At 39.6% G+C, this 22,497-nt stretch overlaps 1 protein-coding gene across 3 annotated transcripts in view; it reads right to left on the bottom strand.

The window, feature by feature from the left end:
• The window catches only part of NRG3 (neuregulin 3), a 394,566-nt gene that overhangs the window by 58,134 nt on the left and 313,935 nt on the right, over window positions 1–22,497 (bottom strand). For all 3 annotated transcript variants that reach the window (XR_006163020.1, XR_004418567.1, XM_033065988.1), the window contains exons 5-6: window positions 11,038–11,140; window positions 5,925–6,051 (exon numbers count right to left, since the gene is read on the bottom strand). Coding sequence is in view for 1 of the 3 variants with exons in the window: in XM_033065988.1 (XP_032921879.1) it covers window positions 5,925–6,051; window positions 11,038–11,140 (230 nt within the window). In the remaining 2 variants the exon portion in view is untranslated. The remainder of the gene's footprint in view (window positions 1–5,924; window positions 6,052–11,037; window positions 11,141–22,497) is intronic.

Below are 22,497 nucleotides of genomic sequence, written 5' to 3'. Positions count from 1 at the left end.
TTAATGGAGAAGATAGTAAGCATTCTTTCAAAAGACAGTTCTTAATAATTATTAGTTTTGTCTAACAAAAGACCAATAACTCCTTAAAACAGACTATTATTTTCTGACTCTCACTTATTCTTAACTACATTTCTGTAGACTTCAGCAAGATAAGAAAGAAAAATCATGTAAGAATATTCTCTTTTAAAAATAGGTTACATGTACTTTTAGTCCAGCCAGTCGGACTTCTTATGACCAATTTCTACAGACAAAATAACAGCTCTTCAAATTTTTCTCCACTGCTCTCTTCTCCCTCTTTCTATTGAGTGAAATACTCATGTTAAACAGGGTCAAATCATTGCTTTTGTGCTTCTGAAGGCAAAGCTGTGAGTGGCAATATGCATAATGGTGCTGCTGCATGCAAACCCAACTGAAATAATGAGAAGAAACATATTCCACTCCCATTTCTTTCAGTTACCATGATCTTAGATGTCACTTGTAAATGTTGTAGATAAAATATTCAGACAGAAATGTGATTCTTAAGGTACTCGCATCGGTGAAGGTTTTAAACTTTAATAGTTATCCTGCCAGCTGCAGAAATGAAACTGGCTTTGATTTCTGACCTGAATAAATCAATTTGAGCTATGTAAAGAATGGCTTGCTAGTGCCAAGAAGCAATTTCTGTCCTTTTTTTGAGTTTGTTCATGACACAAAACTGAAGGCCTGAATGGCCTGTAAGACCACGAGCATGAAGTGAATCATGAAGAGCAGAGATAAGCTGTGCCTTTTGCCACGTCTGTGTTTCAGGTGCATGTGGGCTGGAGCAGTGGAACCCAGAGCCTTTCCTCATCACAGCTGAGCAGCACCAGGAGCCCAGAAGCTGCTCTCATGCTGATCAGCAAACTGTACTGAGGGTCCAGCATCCAGCACTGCTCAGGCACAGCCTGCAAAGGGTATTTTCCACCCCTAACTGAGCACTTTTTCCCTTTTCAGATATGCTACTTAACACACGATTCCTGCAACAGCCATAACATTCATTAAAATGAAAATGTGAATTACAGTTTAAATTGAGGGGGGTGTGAATATAGATGGAATTCTAACAATGTAATTGAACATACCTGGATGTACCACATTATTCACATATTTTGATACACTTAAACACAGTTGGGTTTTTTCTCCTTTAGCTTAACTCCAAGTGCCACATCTAAGATCACCTCTGGAGAAAAACACCTTTATACTTTTATTAAGAGCTTACAGCAGTATCAGTTGGTTCAAAATGGGATCATTGCCCAGTTTTAATCCCAGCTGGGCTCATCCTGCTGCTCTCACAGCTCAGCTCTCACCTGGACTGAGCTCCATGGAAGCCTCTGGCTGTTGTGAGCTGCTCAATACTCAGCCTTGATGGAGAATAAACTGTGGAACCCTTTCAAAGGCCTGTTCCAGTAGGTTGAAAGCATCACTGAAAGCTTATCTGTATCCAGGTTTTTTAATGGTTTTATTGCCTTCTTGGTTAATTATCTGCTCTTGTTTGAGCAATTACTGAAAAACACTGAGGCATATGGCTAAATAAATTAAAGAATAATGATAGCTGTAAAAAATATTTTGCAGATTTTCAATTTTTCATTGTTTCACGGAGAAAAGAATCTATTATGTGCAATTACTCAACTCTCTGACAATAAAAATTCCACCCCCCGCTAGTTTAATGCAAAGTGAATCTGTGCAGGCAGCTTGAGCTAGGAGACAAGAAATCAGCCTTTGTCACTGACCTGGTGCATTGTTGTGAGCACACAATTCCTCTGCTCCACGCCTTGAATTCCCTGCTCTGAAATGTAGGGCTCAGGGATAACAAGTGCTTGACACTGTTGTTCTGGTGTTATGCAAACCAAAACACCCATCCCTCCCCCGGGCTTTACTTAGCTCTTCCCCTCAGCCATTCCCCCAAAATAGTAAAAGGTCCAGAAATTCATCTGGCATTGGAAGAGAGGTGATGTGGGGACCCCATTTCAAAGAGGACTGAGAGGGGTCAGCTTTAAATGACTTTCAGAGGGGTTGCCTCAAGGAGGAAAAGAGCCAGTGGATTTTCTGGGGGGGCTGAGCTTGCACAAAAGCTCATCAGGTGGTACACTGAATATCCTCACTGCTCCCCTATGCTCTCTGTGCTTTGCTGCCAACACTGGCTCTAGACAGAGGACAGTAAATTCAGGTTTGTCTATTCTGGCAGTTCTTCCTAAGTAGTTATGTGATGCAGAAATGGGAAATTTGCTCTTGATCTTGGCTGATGAATCAAACAGTAATTCACGTAAAGGCACAGAGTAATCCTTCAAAAGACTTAAAGTATAACTTCTTTGACATATATGAATTGCATTTCTATCACAGTGACTGAAAAGATTTCATTTCCCACTACTATAAACAAAAGGCAGCAAGATGCAAAAGCAGCATTTTTTGTCCCTCATTGTAAGAATTTCAGAAACCTGGTGGAGTGGTTGCAAGCTATTAGAAACAAGTGTAGTGAAAATTGAAACCACACAGTACAACATGAAAAGCATATTAACCACCTCAGAGGGAAAGTGATGGGAAATAATAGATCCCCTCGGTACCATGGGAGAAGGTATTAAAAACCACAAGGATGATGTCATGGCACTTTAAAAAGCCATGACAATTCTCAGAATCACTAAAGGAATGTCAAGGTTTCAGCTGACTCTTTTAGATTTTTTTTTCCCATGACATATTTACCAAGTTGTGAGAATTTAAAAAGAAACCCTCTACTATATGTGGCAAAAGCAGGTAGGAATCAGGAGCCACCCCCACCTCCTCCTGCCACCTGCATGTGTGTGAGGGTGCACCAAGCACTTGTCTTTCTAGATGGGCAGAATGACAATTTCCTTCCTTTTGACTATGTGCAGACCCAATTGTTTGCTGCAGCCCTTTAAATATCTCTTGAAAGGAGGATGATCTCTTTGGGAAGGGGTACATAACACTTGGGAAGCCCTAGGTTTTATGCATTAGGTGAAATTAATCTCAATCTCCTGTGTACCTCAAAGATCCTGAATTAAAAGCTGGCACATCTATTTCTTCCTGGCTGAGGAATCATAGCAGGATTATCAGGGCATTAGTCTTTAAATCCAAGAGGCTAGAAACCCTAGCAAGAAACACCTAGCAAGAATTTAAGTGTGTTGCTGCCAAAACATTTGAGAAAAGCAGTAGACTTGGAGGAGATTCAGGAAATCCTAGGAGCTGTGTTCAAACAGATATTTATGAATCCCTCTTACAGTACACAGTATTTTTCATCTAATTTGTATCTCTAAGAAAATAATGAAATTGCTGCTGAGGATAAGACACTGGTGAGCACAATTACCAGTGATGAGCAGCAGGACTTCAGAGAGAACACAGCTGTCCTGACAAAATTCAACCCTTTATTTTGCTTTTCAGAATCACAATTGAGCAGAGGCAGGGAGTGGAGAGTAATACATTTGAGTGTGGGAGGAAAAATTACTTCCCTGAGATCGGTCAAGCTCTTTATAGTCACAAACCCTGCCTGCTATACCCTGGGCCTTGGGAAATAAGTTAAACCTCCTTCTAAAGCAACGCATTTGGAAAGATAGATGGACCCTTTACTAAATATAGCAACCTCTCAGTCAAAAGGTGATGGCTCTTTCAGAATAGTCATCAAGAATAAGGAACCTTATGCAACTTTTCTCAGGTCTCCACAAAAGCATTCTCCTCCACAGAAGAAGAAAGAGCTGTGTGAAAAGGCTGAAAGCATCACCAGGTCTATTCCACAGAGACAAGAGGAAAATCTTCTGGGGAAAGACAGGAAGGTGACATTAATAGGAAAATTCTCTTGCTTGTAGGGGGAGCACATAGAGTGGGAAAAGAAACAATTTCCAGAATTATCTAAACCAAAATACCAGACTGGAGGAGTAGCCTCCAGAAAAGAACAGTCTTCATTTATTTAAGCTTATTCATTAGCTCCTGGAAATGCAGAGAAGTAGGATTCCTCCCCAGGCCACGATGGCAGCTGCAGATGGGAATGGCAGAAGGATCCCATCCAGGCTGCCTGCCCCTTCCCACCCAGCAGACATGCCCGAGGCAGATCTCTTGTCTCCGAGGGGGAGTCACAGCCATTCCTACAGAACACCTTTTCTGCTGCCTCACCAAAGCCCTGCCCTTTTCACCCCCTCCAATCTGGCGAGTTTTGTAAATATTTCATGAGCTGCCTGCATGCATTCCTGCACTGAAATCTTCCTAACAATAGAAGCTGTTATTACACTGTTACACTACATCCTGCACAAGGTCATTCTGTTTTTCCTCCTTCCTATCCTCCCAAAGGGAGAATGCATTAATGGCAAGGAGAAAACAGTTGCCTGCAAACAGCCACAAGAACAAGCAAATGGTGTGTTAATTACCAGCACTTATAATGTCAGGCTGAATGGCATTAAAACCAAAAGCAAATTTGGATTAAAATAGTAAATATAATGATGGTGTTCAGTCTCCATGTCCAGAATCTATGAACTGCTATTTCAGCCATTATGGCTATGGTTATGACAAAAGAAAATGACAAAATATTGCACTGAATTACAGTGAGCAAACGGCAGAGAGCATATTCTTGGTGTTAACCAAGGCTTATTTCATAGGATAGAACAAAAGGATCATGAACTTTACCTTTTGTTGCCATCATTACAACCAAAAACACTCACAACAGCTTTTCTTTTAGGAGCTAGAAAAAATGTAAGGCTGAATGAACTGAAATGGAAGAAAAAAATTGCACAAGGTTCCGCAAATTGCGATTATGTCAATTTAGTGGAGCTATCTTCCTTCTTAAAAGAGGATATTTTTCCTGAGTTACAAAGCACATCCAGGAGCACTACAATGGTGTTCCTACAAACAGAACTTTTAGAGAATACAAGCAATGCTCTGACAGCCTCTGTGTCTTAGCAGGGAGGCTTTGCTTACTCTGAATTGGTTAAAAGGGTTTACATTTATCTTTAAATTAACTGGATGTAAACTAGGAGTTGAGAAATCCTTGTTAAAGTTCTGCTAAACTCCCACTATTTTGATGGAATCTGGCAAATAAGGTAGTCATCCCTTTAAGCAACTCTAAGATACATTTTTTTTTAAAAAGGAGTTAATAATTTAGAAAGGTTTTAATACATCTTTTATATTTTCCTATTATACGAGGATCCTTCTTCTGAAGGCTTTGTTCAAAGTAAGACAGTGCTGACTGTGTGTGACCAGGGGAAAGAGAATGACATATTTTGGAAAACACCTTCCTAAAAACACACCAGGGCTAAATAAATTGGTTGTCTTCAAGTTCCTTATTTCAAATACACTTTACAGATTTCATGATTGTGAGATTGTAATGACTTACATATAATTATATTCAGAAAATTATTAAATATATTTCAAATTTAGTTTGGACAGACTAATTTCTTTCTTTAAACCAAAGTACCTTTAACTGAAGACCCAGAAAAATGAGACCATCTGCATGGTCTTCCCTTGGGCATTTGTTTACATGTGTACATTTAGTTCTAGATTTTGAATTTACTCTGAATTAATTGTGACAAATCTCTATGTACTTTCTGCAGGTTCATAAATTATTGGAAGGCATGACATCATTTAAGATCAAGGACCCCCATTACACATACAGACATGCATGTCCTCAGATGTTCCTGGAAACCATAACAGTAATTGCTGAATGCAGAGCTGGGGGGCTCAGCAAAGTCTGCTACATGAAATTAATGTACCACTATCCATTGAAAGAACTTTAGAAAAAAAAATAAAAATCCCTGCTTTCCATGAAGAGGCCTGATAGAAAACATTTGATGAAGGAGGTGAGAATTGTGGTTCCCACTGCTCAGATGTTAATAGCAGCATGACGATGTGCTGCCATCAGCAGCAGGAACTCAGCCAGCCTATTAAGTGCTGTAGCTGGCAGGATTACTTACATTTTGCAGCTGGACTTGGCTTTGTGCCACACACTCCGACTTTGCCATCATGCTGGAAGCATTTAGGCTGTAGGTTTTCCTATTCTGCGTTTCTTTCAGCTGTTCGTGAATTTGCTTTGTTTGTTTCCTGCAGAGAGAAATAAAATCCATGTAAGAAAGAGCTCACTTGATCTTCTGCTGTAGCCATGATACTTTTACAGCCATAGCTGCCTTTGTTCAAAACTTCACCCAATTAGATGAGCCAGCTGAGCTAATTCACTGAGGTCTGATATTTCAGTGCAGCACTTGTTTTCTGGCAAGGCTTAACAAAGGGGAAAAACACTCCCCCTCTTCTGTTTTAAAATACATTCTATTCTCAGATTACTATAATAGTATGCTCGTTGTGCTAGTGCAGAGTTTTGTAAGATCATCTATTGCACATTTAACAATAGCTTGCAAGTCAGTCTGGATAATAAAAAAGCATTTTGCTCTGATTTGGAAAAAAAAAGGTTTTGGCAAATAAAACAGGCATTAGCCCTCACTGGCTATAAAAATTGATGAAGAATCAAAGATTTATGCTGGCTGATTAAACTTGACCTATAACATCTTGTGTAGAGCAGCTTCTGCTTATATGCTTAAACCTGGAAAAAACATCAGTATGGCCTCTGAGGCCATGTTTTTGACTTATTATACCATAATCTACCCTGTCAGAGCTAGGAATAGCACTAGATGAATCCCTTGCATTATTCAGGAGATAACTATACTGTTAACAAAGACTTTCTGTTTCTGCCACACTACATTGAGTGGGATGACAAACAGTTTTAAGTTCTGTACATGATAGAAGATATGAGACAGCAAACTTTAAATATTACTTTTGTCTTCTGCAAAAAGTTATCTCAGCTGGGCAAAAACTGTTAGCAAAATAAAGTTAAGGTCCTTTATCAGTTTGGTTTTTTTTTTTGTTTGTTTTTTTTTTTTTTTTTGTGATAAGCTCTATCATCTGAGAATATCAGTTTTAAACAATGATGAGCAAAAACTTCACAGTACCCTTTTATTTCTTTCCTTCCTTCCCTGCTTCCTTCCTCTCCCCAGAAGATGCATCTCCAGCAGTGAACCTACAATGGCCTTGGAAACAACCCAGTAATGCCAAGGACTCACCAGCAGCAGCATTTCATTCTGCCACCAGCAGGCTTTGGACAGCAACTGGTGCTGAGCCAAATTTCCAAGGGAAGTGATTCCTGGTAAGTGTTGATAAGAGATAAAGAAAATATGGCCTTTCTACTCTGAAACTTAGATTTTAGCAAGGCAGCTTTAGCAGCATTTTGAAACATTTCTGGTGATTTGATTGTGGAAAGCCTTATGACATCATTAAGCTTGATAGGATCTTGAGTCAGGCAGTGAATTTGACACTGAATGAAGTATAAAATTAATTTAAATTTCTTATTCATAGTGGGATCTGTGTCTACTGCTGGAAGGTATAAGAAAGCAGAGGAAAATGACTTCCTATGTGCTCAGTGGAGGGGCCTGTGAGAGAGGACAAGTTCCCTCAATGTGAAAGCAAATGGTGAGAAGTATCACAGTTCAGATACTCAATTTTTATAAAATAGTTTCTAATAGTTTTTGAGTACCTTTCTTTCGGTTCAGTATGACACAATGTAAGCATTTGCTTAAATTCAATAAATGGTAAAGTACCTGCTTGGAAGTATTTGTTACAGCTCGTTTCCTGAGTACAGGTCACAAGCCATAACAAATCCAGGACTCTCAGTACCTCTTAGGCTTGCTACTTGCATCCTGTTTTGAAGCAAATGGAAGGGAATGAATTTAAATTGTAAGCAATATGAGTGGCATGTTTTGAGTATTGCTAGGAGCTCAAAATTAGCAAAATTTATGAATAGAGGTAGATGAGGAAATAATTTCTCAAGCACAAAAGCTTTCAAAATTTTCTTTAGGCAAAAGTTGTAGAGTTAATATTGGAATAATCTGAATAGATAGATAATCTGAAGGAATATAGTATCAAATTAAATTAGTCACTTGAGTCTGAAACATCTCTTTTAAAAATGGTTTTAATATCCACTAATTTTTGAATCCAATAAAATGGAACAATGTAACTTGTAAAATGTCTAAATGAGCTCTTCATCTTCTCATAAAGATCCAGGGGAGATTAATAAAAGCAGCATTAGTGTTTTTACTAACAACTATTGTCTGACCAGCTAAATTATATCTGAGAAAATTAGCACATCTCTTTCTGTGTCCTACTGGAAAACCAGCCTCTTGCTTGGTGTCTCCTGAATGATTATAGAACCTTCAGGAACTTTTTTGCATGTCTTCATGTAAGGTATGAGCAATGATAGTGAAACATGACCACAACACCAGACTTTGGGAACCTCTCATATACATACAAAATGACAATTTAATCAGGAAAATAACAAAACATTTTTGGATTAATTTAGAAAAACAAATAGTGTTGTTTCTGTATTTATAAACACGTGTAAGTAAACTGCAAAAATTCAGCTTCACTACTGCAGTCTTTAACATTACAATTGAAATTCCTGAAGGTAATTTGCTGAGAAAAACAATCCAATCATTAATTTCCTTTTATGTTCATGCAACCTAACATTAATATCAGGTTTATGCATATTCATTTTGCCAAACTGTAGGATGCACAGCTATAAAACTAGAAACCATTAATAATTCAAAAATACTTGCTGATTAATAAATTTATTTTATACTTTTTGTTTTCAAAACAAATGGGCCTTATGTGTTCTACTTTAGAATTATTTGGCAATGAAGAGTTCTTACTTCAGCAAGAAATAAAGTCACTAGTCATTTGTAAAAGTCTAAGCTATAAAGGGCAGCCCATTACTGTACTCTTCATCTGTTGCTAACACTTCCAGCACTTTCTTGATTAACCTAAAAGGAATAATTGGAAGGGCATAGAGTTTAATTATAGTTCTAAACTTTCTCAGATTGAATCTATTTTAAAAAAGGACTTTTAATTCAATGGTATACAGGGAAGTGCCTATTTCTAGCAGCTGGTATTACAGAATTGTCAGACTAAGTGAGGGTCAGGATCTTCATGGAAACTTTGCTCTTAATGGATGCACTATTCAGAGTTTCTATATCTGTTAGCAATATTCTAAATTTTTTGTACGTCAGTGAAACCCCAAGATAACTCCCATGCAGGAGAAATACTCTGATAATTCTTAAGCACATTCAGGATACATATACCTGACAAAGAAGCTCCCAAAAACCTGCTGACTAAAAGTCAACATATGATAAGGGTTGAGGCACTTCAAATTTGTTGGCTTTTACACCCTTAAGAAACTGGCCAATGTCACATTTACAATTTTACCCGGCTTCCATCAGACCCAGTCTAGACACTTTTATTTCCTTTTTGGACAGCACCAGATGGAGCCATAGCCAGGGTGTTAGGGACTCATCAGCCTCCTTGCATTACTCCACCTGTGCATTGTCTGAGGCTCCTCACTCAACCAGAGGCACTCATTTTCTCATAACTCTCCAAACCTCAGTTCCAGAGTCTGGCACCAGCCCACTTCAACTCTTCTCAGTCACTCTCATGATTATAATGCAGACAGAGCCCCAAACCCAACACCCCCAGCTGCTCCTGAGTTATGACACACTTTGTGCTGTAAGTGCTCCTTCCAAGTGTTATTTCCACTCATTACTTTCAGACTTAGCTCTCCTCACCACCTCATCAAAACCAGGGTGTTTTGCAGGCTGATCCAACCCAGCTCTCACCACTCCCTACAGCAGTGCAAAACCAAGAGGGGCACTGTGAATAACAGAGGGGCTTTTTATTCACAGGATGCTCAGTCACTGACTGCATGCTATTCCCACTGACACCACCCTGCCTCTTCTGAAACTCTCTTCAGCAGAAAACTATCAAGCCTTTTCAGGAAGATTCTCACTCACTCTTTCTTCTAAGATGTGCAGATCTAAAATGCATAATGACAATTCTAATGGCAGTGCCAAAGAGGCTGTCTCTGCTCCCAATTTACCCCACAGCAAAGGAGTTTGCAAGGAGGAACTGTCTGTCAGTCTGTCCTTCCCAGCTAGCATCACTGTCACACTGGATGCCCAAAGAACAATTAAACAAAATCCCTCAAGACATTAGAATAATTTAGAAAAAAATGTGAATTCAAATCTTCACTTATGACCTGCCTCTGAAGTTTGAGGGGAAGAAAAAGGGGTAAAAACACTGGTGACCTTTTTAAAATTTTTTTTTCCCAGATAAAAATGTCAATTTAATTTTTTTCTAAATACAACTCAATCCTTATTACATTTCTTAGACATTAAAATAAATTCTAGAAAGGGGGATTCAGATAAACATCCAAACTTTTAAATACTGCCAACCTTCACATTTTTGATGTTCAGCCTGCCTGACTAGCCTCATGCGGGTACTTTTTTATATTGATTAGTCTTCTCCCATTTACTCCAGCTGGAACAGGAATGAAGGGTGACCACCATACAGAACACATTTATTAATACAGGAAAACTGACAAGCATGTCATGTAACTGCTATGAGCTTTTTGCAACTCAGATTACACACCTAACAATAAATATTATAAAATAATATTCAGTTGGGAAGACAAAAGGATAGAGCAGAAAGTATTAAACTTGAAAATAGTTTAGATGATTTCATTATACTTGGATAGGTCAAAGTGCTTCTGTGTTACTGATCTTCATCAATAGGCTGCTGTACTAGCTACAGGTTACAGGTATCTGCAGAGGACTTGTTTCTGCATTTCTAACATCCCTTTTGTTCTCAGCACAGAGAAATGGACATTCAGGGATATGAAATGAAATGCAAAAAGGAGACGGTATGTTTAAACTGTCATTTTCAGAAGAGCAAAGTGATTACTGCACTGATAGCAAAAGACACAAAATTATTACTGTCAAAAAACAAGAACTGGATATGACACAATCCAAACTTTTTGAGCAAATAGAAAGAAGAACACGTATTGCTCCTGTTTACATTTTGGGGAGGACTTGGTGCAGCCATGGGGAACTGCTGCAGCTGGAACCAGAGATAACAACTTCAGGAGGGGAGAAGCTGCAAGGCAGTACAAAGGACAGCAGCCAAACCCCAAGGAGAGCAGAGGAAGGCTCTTACTTTGCTTTGCAGTAGAAGGCTGCACACAGCATGCCCACCACGACGATGCCAAAGACGATGCAGGCGATGGACAGCACCTGGCGCTGGTACACCTCCTCGCTCTCTGTGGACAGCAAAGGCACAGTTAGGGAAGCACAGAAAACAAAAAGGGGATTCCTGCACCTCATGGTTGCACTGATGATGGACAGGTGTGAGGGACTTGGAGCTCTGGGCCAGCTCATTCCTCCACAGAATGGATGTTTCTCTGAACCTCTCCTCTCTATATGGCTCATGTTAGAAAATGGCCCCAATGCACTCTGAGAGATGCAGAATAATGACAGTTGTCATAACGACATAATAATGACTATCAGGGCACTTTCATCTTTTCTCTGATCTGCATGCTGTTTCTCAGCTTTTCTTAGGAAAGGTTTTACCATCAGTAGGATAAAGACCCCTACAACCACAGAGTTTTTCTGGCTGAAGGAAAGAACCATCAAAGCTCTTGTAACATCCCACAAGAGTCAGAGTTCTTTAGCTACCCCAAAAATGCAAGTTTTTTTTGGATTTGAGTAGTGACTACAGCACCTTACTCCATGTCCTGAAGCTTATGCAAAACATGCCAGAGTAAAAGAACTAACTCAATGAACTTGCATGGAATCCAGTGACTACTTTGCTATGAAGCACCAGATACTGCTTTGATGGGTGTCTATTAAAAAAAAAAAAAAATTATATATATATATATACATATCTCATCATGTTCTAAATAGCTTTAAAACATAAACAGAATGAAAGTTTAAAAAAAAAGCTAAGGAAATAAGAGAAAACACTCATTCATGACAGCAGACAGGAGCTGATAAGCAGATTCACACATTCAATTCAACAGCTCATTAAGTGTTGTATTTTATGTTTATTCTTTCAACCACTTAGCTAACACATCAAAGAGATTGCTATTTTTAAAGGTCAGTTTCCCCAGACATGCAAGGTACAAACCAGTGTTTCCATCCACATACTCGAGGTGGAAAGCCAGCATGCAGGACTACCAAAGCACAGTGCAGGCTGACAAACCCACATTTCCTGCCTAGGCTGGAGCTGCTCAGTGCAGACACCCCATGGATGTGAACACCAGGCACACATGTCAAGTAGGTGGCAGCAGCTCCCAGTCTGTAACTCTCAGGTTCATAACAAATATTCTGTGCAAACACCAAGGTAAACCCAGGCAAATCACTAAAGACTATGTGCAGTATCCTAATCAGTACTAATTATTAATTTTTCAAGAATGAATATCACAGCGCTGTTACTAAATATTTGGAATCTTAAACACAAGCATTTGTCTCTTGTAAGTCACAGTTCTTTTTTTGTAAGCTATTAAAAATAAAATTACAGTATTAAATCTTGATTTTTTTATTTACTTGTCTACTTGCTCTCTCAAACAACACCACAGTGACACAGAAGCCATTCCTAAGATACAAAATGTCCTCAGCTTCTGCTGACATTTCCCCATCATTTAAATTTGAAATTCTAAAAGTTGTACTTCTAAAAAACTATCTTAAAAATAAAAAGAAGCAAATAGACTTCTCACCTGTCTAAAATATAACTGGAAAAATTGTAATTCAAGAGGAAATCTTGTTTGCATTGCACTAAAACTGATTCCAGTAGAGCTTTAGACCTATTCCTCATTGGGAGCTACAAAATCTGGATATAGACAGAAAATCCTTACTGGCACTGAAATAAATATTTGGTTTTTCATGTATCTTGTTTCATTTCTTTGTTTTTTTATTGAAAGCAGTTGTGCAAACACAGTTGCCCACCTTCCATGTCCACAGTAATACACAAATTTCACAAATTTGAGTTCTTACATTGACATAATCACACTGAAACTCATTGAAAACATCTTCATTTCAGCAATTGTTAACCTGTTCTGCCTGAACACTGATATCAGCACCTACTGCTTAAGCCACAACCAAACCAATCATAGTTCTGAACTGCAGTTTCACTCAAACATTTGATATAAATAGCAATTAAAAAATCTGTTTATGAAAATAAACTGATTTAAGTAATGTGTGCAAATAGGTTTAATTTTGATTTTCTTTCAACAGAAGTCCTCATTAAATACTTAATTTTTTTCCTTGCTATTTCTTTTTCATAAATTGTGAGTTTAATGCAGCTATGCTCTTTTCTCAGTCCTGAATAGCGATCACTGCCTTGTTAAAGATACTTTAGAATAAGCCTTACCAAGATAAAAGCAATTCAGAGACCAGACAATATTATCTTGCTGAAACAACTATGTGAAGATTTAAGTCTTTTGTGTAGTCAGATTAATCCCTGTCAACAGCTTTCAACACATGCTGATCAATATTTTCTTTCCTTTTTGTTTATTTTGTACAGTGCATATTTAAAGCAGTACTTATTGATTACCTGTACTCCATTTCTTAGACAGCTTTGTTCATTTCTTACATCTTTTAAATATCTATTTATGTATTGGATTCCACCATTTCTTTTGTCTCCAGCATCTTTAAATATAATCAGTTCGTCATTTTTCCGTTCTCTAAACTTCTGCATTGGCTTTATTTAAAATTCACCTTCCTTCTAACAGCAATGTCATCTGTCTTTCCCTGCAAACTTCGAAGGTCTCCTCATGGTTGCCTTGATTTAACTCCACTGTTGTGCTAAGCCCAGGTAGCACAGCTGAGATCCTCTCCAGACAAAGAGCATCAAAAATGGCCTGAACCTGGAGATGGCTGTAGCCAAGCCCTGCAAAGCACTTGGGCTTTTTCACATAACAGAAACCTGCAGAAATTCAAAGGGTAGAAAAGAGAAGAATGGCAAATTCCTTCTCCTTTGCTCAAGGATTTGCATCAGCTGGTGCATACACATATTTACATACTGAAACTAACTTCACAAGGTAAACTAAAGTGTGACTGAAATGATAAGTCTCTCTTTATTCACATATATTCATATATTCCTTGTGAAGTACATCACCTCAATTACAGTCTGTTGAAATAAATACTCTCGGGAGAGGATTCCTCATTTAATGAGCAGTCAAGAAAATATTTCTGCTAAAAACCAAAATATAAACTGCCATGGATATTCCTGGATAATCCACTTGAGGATTAAGACTACACAACATGAATTTCACCAAGCATTAAAATTACAGAAAATACACAACCTCTACTGACAGAAATAAAACCACAGTGCTGAAAAGTAACGTAGTAAACTGTTTAGATGCAGGCTATTTGTTTCATAAAAATTATGGAAAGAAAGGTGTGCTGGAACAAAAGGTCTTCTCAAAACATAAAGACAAACTCACATAGAATATGGTGTTTGTTGCAAGGCTGAGCTCCTAAAGTCCCCATGCACTGTGTGCCCTGTTACATGTGGAGCCCATTCTCAATTATGCTACTGATTGTTTCTTATTTTCCAACCTGCTACAAGATTTTCTAAGCTTGCCTCACTTGTTTGCAGCTAGCACGAAACACAAAATGACTACCAGTGACCCACTGCTCACAGCACAGTTAAATTTCACGTTCATTATGAAAATAAAGTACATGTTATATTCCAGATACTGGAGGTTTGGATTTTTTAATTCTCTTGCTCTTTAAAATTTACTCTTACAGGCTGTACCCTGTTTGCTTTCTGCATGTGGAAACACCCACTGAAACATACACATACACCTTTAGAGGATTAAAAGTGCAGGGCAGACACATTCTTCTCATGACTGTTATTTCTAAAGGATATGGTAGGTTTTTTATTTTATATAATAAGCTGAAACTGGCCTCTTCTTTGTGACTTTATTATAAAAGGAAGAATGCAAGGTCCTTGACTATGGTTCTAACCATATTAGAGGGAAAAAAATTGGTTAATTAAAATAGATTATGTTAGGCTTTGTCAGCACTTAAATCCAAAATATCCAGCCATAATCACTGGATCCTCTGGTTCTATTGTGTGTTTTGATGTGAAAGATCTTTGAAAGGGGTTTCAAATATGAAAACCAGCACTGTGCATGTGGCCAACACAAAACAATAACAAAACAAAAATAGTAACTTTTCCCCTTGTGCTTATTTCAATGGCTTTTGAATAACATCTCAATATGGTCGCAAGAATCACAGAGAATAATTATTGACTATTCAAACCAAGCCAACTGAGAAATTATGACATTTACCCTACAAATGCATTACTTAACCTTTGCCCTATGAAGAAAAGCCCCCATGAAAATGAATAAATGTGCAGATTAATTTTTATTATAATTTGCTGGAATTTTTACTCCTAGCCCAAAAAGGACAAACCCTAACAGCACCCAGTATCCCCTTAACCTTCCTCACTCCCTTCTCCTAAAAGGGCCCACTCTGCATTACTCCAATAACAACACACTATAAATAAATAGGGAAACCCTTTATCTTGTCTTTGGTGTCCATGAAACCCAATAGCTTTCCATGTGCACAGAGCCAGCTTTTCCTCAACAGATTGCAAGGCAGAATGCAGGAGGGCTTTGGGGTTTTTTCTGTCCCCATGCAAAAACTGAGCCATGCAGAGGCAGTGAACTGGGCACTTTGGGATCTTTGCTGTGACCTCACTGCCATGCTTTTTGCATTTCCTTTCATGCCCTGCCCATGTCTTTCCTGCCACACCTCCATTCCACATTCTATTGGAATATCCTGCAGAGACAGAACCTCACTTCTGAAGTGAACCTCAAAATTATCATTAGGCACTCACTGTCTTTGGTGTCCAGCAGCCCCAAAGTCCCACAGACAACAGTGAAGGACTACACGGAAACTTCATCCACAACATCAAGATTTTCAATAAAATATGGATTTCCATAAGTTAAAAGAGTAGTTACAGCATGTTTCTCAACATACTTAGATTTATGTGTGAGAAGTACTGAACTATATACAGCACCCTAAATTTAATTCATGAAGAGAATAAAAAAAGTCTGCGTGTTCCACAAAATCTGTGATTGCCTCAGCATCAGACATTCCACTCTCCCAAGAGCTTTCTCTCTTCTTGCACTTGCAAAAACCTACTGCACAGATTCTCTGCCATATGCTGTGGCTTGTGCTGAGGCAGAGCAAAACGGCTGAGATGCTACAAGGCACAGGTCAGAAATTTCTTCTTTGACCTTGGGTAAGTCAAGACTCTTGTTTTTTCTTTAACCACAAGAACATTGCCTCTTCCATTGCAGAGATTAAAATGACAAAATGTAATATAAACATATTAACCTCTAAAGGAATGAACTCTTTGCAAATACATGAAATAGGTAAACCCACCCCAGACAATTCTGTTACAACATCTTTAAGAGCATATGGATTACTTCACATAAAATATCATGTTTTTTTCTAAGTCTCAGCTACTTTTAAAAGACACTGACTTTTCCTCCTTAAGACTTTTGTCTGTCTGGATAGAATTTCCCTTTTAAAAGGGATTCAAGACACTTAGGTCCCCAAAACAGAAGCAGAAGTTTTTATCTGCTATTGTTTACAGAGAGGACAGAGTCAAGGTTAATTGCACAGATTCCCATCTCAGGCTAGAAAAAAAGCAAGCTGACTTCTACTGGCAAAAGTTCATAAAACATTTCATGGTTTTAACAGTGATTCTCTCTTGGGAAGAACTGTTCGATAATTCTGATTGTAACAAAGATGAACAAAATCATTTTCTTCTACCAGTGGAATGTCCACAGCACAAGGATCTTAATGAAAGCAAAGTGAAATAGATGCAGCCCATTATATATTACAACTGCATGATATTTACATTGTTTGACTATTGGCATTTAACACTGGGGAGATAATTTCCTACATACACAGAACAGAGAAAAGGAAAGAAAGACTTCCACATGTCTGACTGACCTATTTTGAGTGCTTGATTCCACAGTGTCAATGCTACATTGGCACTGGTTTTGCATGAGATTAAAATGGAGCAATGAATTAGGTGTAATGTTAGAGATTCGTAGGGAAAGGGATGCAAAGGTATGTGCTGTAACTCTGATGCTGAGCTCTCAGTTTTAGGCTGGTGAGTGGAAGGTGACATCTCAATCAAAAAGTAATGAAAAAGTATCCTCAAATACAATGAGCCAAATGCTGAGGAGTTACCTGCAAAAAAACCCAAAAAACCCAAACAAAACCTTACACAGGTATTGGGTTGTCTATGGTTACAAAAAGAATAAAGGTGCCAATATTCTTGGAAAGTACTACTTATCATAAAGTGAAAATATGATTAACACTTTTAAACAGCAAGATCATAATTCTGAAGGTAAATTAATTTTAGCTTGGGTATCCTAAGAAACCATCTTTTCTGTTTATCTGCAGGGAACCTGGGATTTGTGCCAGCTACATCCAGAACTCAAATCTAACAAACTCTCAAAGCCATATCTAAGTACATTCACTGCAACGTGTTCATTAAATTTTAGGCTTGAAACAGCCCCATAGGAAGCTAAGGGATGAGAGGTAACTTTTTCCTTGTAAGAAAAATTCTTTACAAGTTCTTTTGTATTGACTATTTACAAGTAAGACAAACCAATCCTATTACAAACTTTATCTATTTTAATTTTATTTCCAAGATGGATGAGGTCAGTCACTAACCAAATTCACTTCCTAAATCTCATCAGTTCTCTGTGTGCCAGACTAATTTTCCTTGCTGAACAATTCAGTTCTAGACTTTATTACAGCAATTCTAAGTTTCTCCAAGACCTTCTACTGTTGCAAAAATACACCCAGTATGCCAACCTGTAATATATTTCTATTATATACTAATAAGAATTAAAATTACATATTAACCTTTCTTTTTATCTTATTAATTTTTGATACAACCTGAATACACATGTTTTAACTTGCGTTTTCTAAGTATAAGAGAAGGATAAATATGAAGGCCATTCTTCCTCCCTCCCCAAACTTAATTTTCACTGTGGATATAAGGGAATAAATTTATCTGTGTAATACAGGCTGACAGCTAAAAATCTATGGTTATATTTTAGACAATGAGCACACTAAAAAAAACTTATGATAAAAGGGTAAAGCTGTCTAAGACTGTGATCCTATGGCAGCAATCTTCCTGCCTGATGGCTGCCTGCACTTTTGCTGATGTGTGAAAGGGATAAGCAGCTAAAAAACGGCCCCCTAAGGAGCAGGAGTCCCACAGGAGAGAAATTTGATAGCTGTTGGAGAGAAAAAAAAAATTAAAAGATCTGAAACATTTCATTTCTATTTTATGTTAGGCCACTGTTGAGGACGTTTCTACTAAAATGCATCAGGGCACTGAAGAAATAATACCATAGTAATAGGATGTGAGATTAAGGGCCAAACAGCTAGACCTAAACAAGATGAACTCCTGCCCTAATCACACATGAAAGCTTGCAGATTTGAGATATAAAGCTAAAGATTTGTGCAAGATCCCCCTGGGCAATAAGGACTGCACATGACCCTGTATGCTGTGGTCCTCCAGCAGCTGAGTTGTACAGAAAAGCAATGAGCAGCTCTTGGCAGGAAAAGCAGGAGGCATTTTCAAAGGAACTCTTTCCCTTCCCCCAAAATCCCATATCATGTCTAAATTGGAGGGGGCTGGCACCCCACAGAGCACCTATGTTTTTTTTGGTCACCTATTGCTCAGTACAGAAGGACACAGGTCAGAAATGACATTTGTCACTAAGCCAAACATACCCAGCTCAGTTACAGCTCCAGCAGCCATCAGCACTGAGCCCCACAAGCAGCCTAGCACCTCCTGGCTTCTGAACACAGAAAGCTCTGCACTTGCTACCAAAAATGAAAATTAAACAGAGATTGAAGACAGCAAGAGGAATTAGACACCCGTGAATAGGAACAGCCAAACCTTTCCAGCACAATGAGGCAGGACAATTATCGCCCTTTGGAGCCCAACATCCCCTCTCTGTGTGCTTTTGATTTGTGTGTGCTCACACTGCACAAGAGAGAGCCCTGATGTGTGAGTGCTTGCCCTGGCACAGTGAATGAGGGGAGCAGGGAGAATCCACCACAAATGGGACAGCAGCAGCAGCAGAGACCCATGCAGCCACCAGACAATGAATGGCAATGGAGTAATACCAAATAAACCAACTGCAAAAGCACACGGGAAGAAAATTCCAGTGGAACAGCAGGAGGGTTTTTAAACCTTTTCAGTGCTCTGCACGTTTAGGTGGTGCAAAGCCTCCTTACAGCACCCTTGCCTGCCTCAGCACTGAACCAATAGCTAAGACTAATAGCTGCTGGTTTTGGCTGGGACAGAGTTAATTTTCTTCCTAGGAGCTGGTACAGTGCTGTATTTTGGATTCAGTATGAGAGTTATGTTTGTAACACCCTGATGCTGCAGTTGTTGCTAAGTAGTGCACAACACTACTGAACTTACTGTGTTTTAGGTACTGACACCTCTGAATTAATATCTGAAACTTCATCTGCTTGATCTACTGTCAAATCTTATTCTTTATGTCACTTCTGCATACTGAAAATCTCAGCTCCAAGCATCTCCAACTTCTACTACGCATCTTAGGGATGCAAAAAGCTCCAAAGCATAAGTAACAAGATTGAAAAATATTACAACTGTATGGTGATTTGTTTTTTAACTAAGTAATAATTTTTCCAGAAGGAATTTGTTTCAGTGGAGTTTTTTTAAATTTTTTTTCCCCCAGTGCTTAGATTTCCACATACATTCTTGCAGGATATCAATTATTTTCCAGGTCCTAGAGACCTTTCAAACCACAGATTCCCCCTCAAAAATATTATTCATGGAATTGGTAAGGCTGGCGATCACTGGTGGGGTCACCTAGTCCAATTTCCCTGCTGAAGCAGAAGCATCATGGCACAGGATTGCCTCCAGCTGGTTCTCTTGCTCACTCTCTGACAGAATGTGTGAGCTCCACAATTCTGTATGAGAGCCTGAGCTGTATGTGTGGGAAATGCTGTAGTATTCTGCTCCAGAATGACGACTCACTCCTTTCTCCTATCTTAATTTTGCATTTTGGCACTTCTCTACATCTTCTCTGATTCTGTTACCGCCCCTTCTTATCCTTATTTTTTATTCTAAATTTTATAACTACACACAGTTCTGCACTTTTAAAATGTCTCTGCTATCATACATTTCTCCCACCATCAGTATGAAAAATCTTTCAAAATGAAACTTTTATTCTGCCTTTATTCTTCTTGCACTATGACCTTCCCTTTCTGCAAAGTCCATGCTGAGCTGAGCTTTCCAGCTCCCCTGAGGCCCTTGTTCAGCCATACCTTGTGCTGGCAACTGGAGGAGCCAGAGGGAATGATATTCAGATAGAAACTTCCTGCACAAGTTACTCTAGAGTTCATCAAGGTTCCTTTAGGATGTATACATATACATATATATATCTAGTGATAAATCCAAGGACCATTAAGTGCAATAGGCCCTGGATAAGTGACATAATCATTTTATATGTAACTCCATAAAGGTAATTTCTGAGAAGTTTATTACATAAAAATATTATGGCTTTATAAAGCAATAGCATTCTTTAATTCTGCTTTAGTAATTCCTTAGCTGATGAGGGTTGTTATTCTTAAGATCCTAAGCATCACTAACACATAATATAATAACATCTTAATTTCCCAGATGATGTTTTATTTGATCTCAGAGCTTGCATTGCTTCTATCAACAAAGCCCTGTCACTGGAATTTCTCCCAATATCTTGCTCAATTGCTAGTATTGAACATTCCACTCAAATCTCAAGCTCGCCTCAGAGCTGCCAAAGTGTATTTGACAGATATTGTTGATGGCTACATTGTCAGGAGCTCACAGCAAGTCAAGCAATATCACAATTAAGTGCCATTCCTTTTGACTGCTACTATTTTAACCAGGGTGCATTAATAGATTTTTTTCTTTACAAAAATGTGGTGAGAGCAGTGACAGGAAAACCACAGAAAAAGGATTGTTAGTAACTTGAAACATATTTTGCTTTTCATACACTTAAACAAAAATGTGATGTTCTGCCTGGAGGGCTCTGGAGGGTAAGGACTCAGGGTAAGGACAAGGGCTTAAGTCAGATGCAGAAAGATGTGACAAGGGACACTGTGTTCCCACTGAAGTACCACAGTTTCTGAACAAGGCTCTGCAGGCACAGGGCTGTGTATTAATGCACTGCCTTCTTTTTGTTCCAAGGCTCACCTTCCCACAAGCCAGCGCTCAGGGATGGAGTGACAAAAGGAGAGAGACTGACAGAGAGTCCTTCACACAGAGCTGTGTGCCAGCCTGTGCTCTCCTTGAAGCCTCCTCCACCCACAGCTCCCAGCTATGTGGGGGATTGGGGATAATTCTGTGCACATTTCTTATTCTGCTGATTTTCCCTGCCTGCTCCATGAGCCAGTGGAAATTTGATCTAGCAGACAGAGATCTCGCTTGGTGTGCTCTGTCCCTCACCTTGTCACAAAAATCCCCTTCACTCAGCTCCCCAGCACTGAAAGTGCATGTTTGCTCACTACAACACTCAGGTCTGGGCAAAACAAATTATCAGAGAGAAAAACACTGTGCTGGCAGAGATGGAAAAGTAAATATGGTGCCTGCAAGCAGCGACACTCTTCCTTCAATCCCCCAGTCTTTTGCTATTATGCGGGATAACATCCAGCTGCTCACCCTGAGCAGAGGCAGTGCTCAGTGTCCCAGTGTGAGCAGCAGTGCTCAGTGTCCCAGTGTGAGCAGTGCTCAGAGTGTCCCAGTGTGAGCAGTGCTCAGAGTGTCCCAGTGTGAGCAGCAGTGCTCAGAGTGTCCCAGTGTGAGCAGTGCTCAGTGTCCCAGTGTGAGTAGCAGTGCTCAGAGTGTCCCAGTGTGAGCAGCAGTGCTCAGAGTGTCCCATAGTGAGCAGTGCTCAGTGTCCCAGTGTGAGCAGCAGTGCTCAGAGTGTCCCAGTGTGAGCAGCAGTGCTCAGAATGTCCCAGTGCTCAGAGTGCTCAGTGTCCCAGGGAGCAGCAGTGCTCAGAGTGTCTGTCCTATAGTGAGCAGTGCTCAGTGTCCCATAGTGAGCAGTGCTCAGTGTCCCAGTGTGAGCAGTGCTCAGAGTGTCCCAGTGTGAGCAGTGCTCAGAGTGTCCCAGTGTGAGCAGCAGTGCTCAGAGTGTCCCAGTGCTCAGAGTGCTCAGTGTCCCAGGGAGCAGCAGTGCTCAGAGTGCCCCAGTGTGAGCAGCAGTGCTCAGTGTCCCAGTGTGAGCAGCAGTGCTCAGTGTCCCAGTGTGAGCAGCAGTGCTCAGTGTCCCAGGGAGCAGCAGTGCTCAGAGTGTCCCAGTGTGAGCAGTGCTCAGAGTGTCCCAGTGTGAGCAGTGCTCAGAGTGTCCCAGGGAGCAGCAGTGCTCAGAGTGTCCCAGTGTGAGCAGCAGTGCTCAGTGTCCCAGTGTGAGCAGCAGTGCTCAGAGTGTCCCAGTGTGAGCAGTGCTCAGAGTGTCCCAGTGTGAGCAGTGCTCAGTGTCCCAGTGTGAGCAGCAGTGCTCAGTGTCCCAGTGTGAGCAGCAGTGCTCAGAGTGTCCCAGTGTGAGCA

Source organism: Catharus ustulatus, chromosome 8 (assembly GCF_009819885.2).
Source record: "Catharus ustulatus isolate bCatUst1 chromosome 8, bCatUst1.pri.v2, whole genome shotgun sequence".
NCBI classification, from domain to species: Eukaryota; Metazoa; Chordata; class Aves; order Passeriformes; family Turdidae; genus Catharus; species Catharus ustulatus.
The sequence above is the reverse complement of the archived record's forward strand: the minus strand, read 5'-3'. Positions and strand labels throughout refer to the sequence as shown.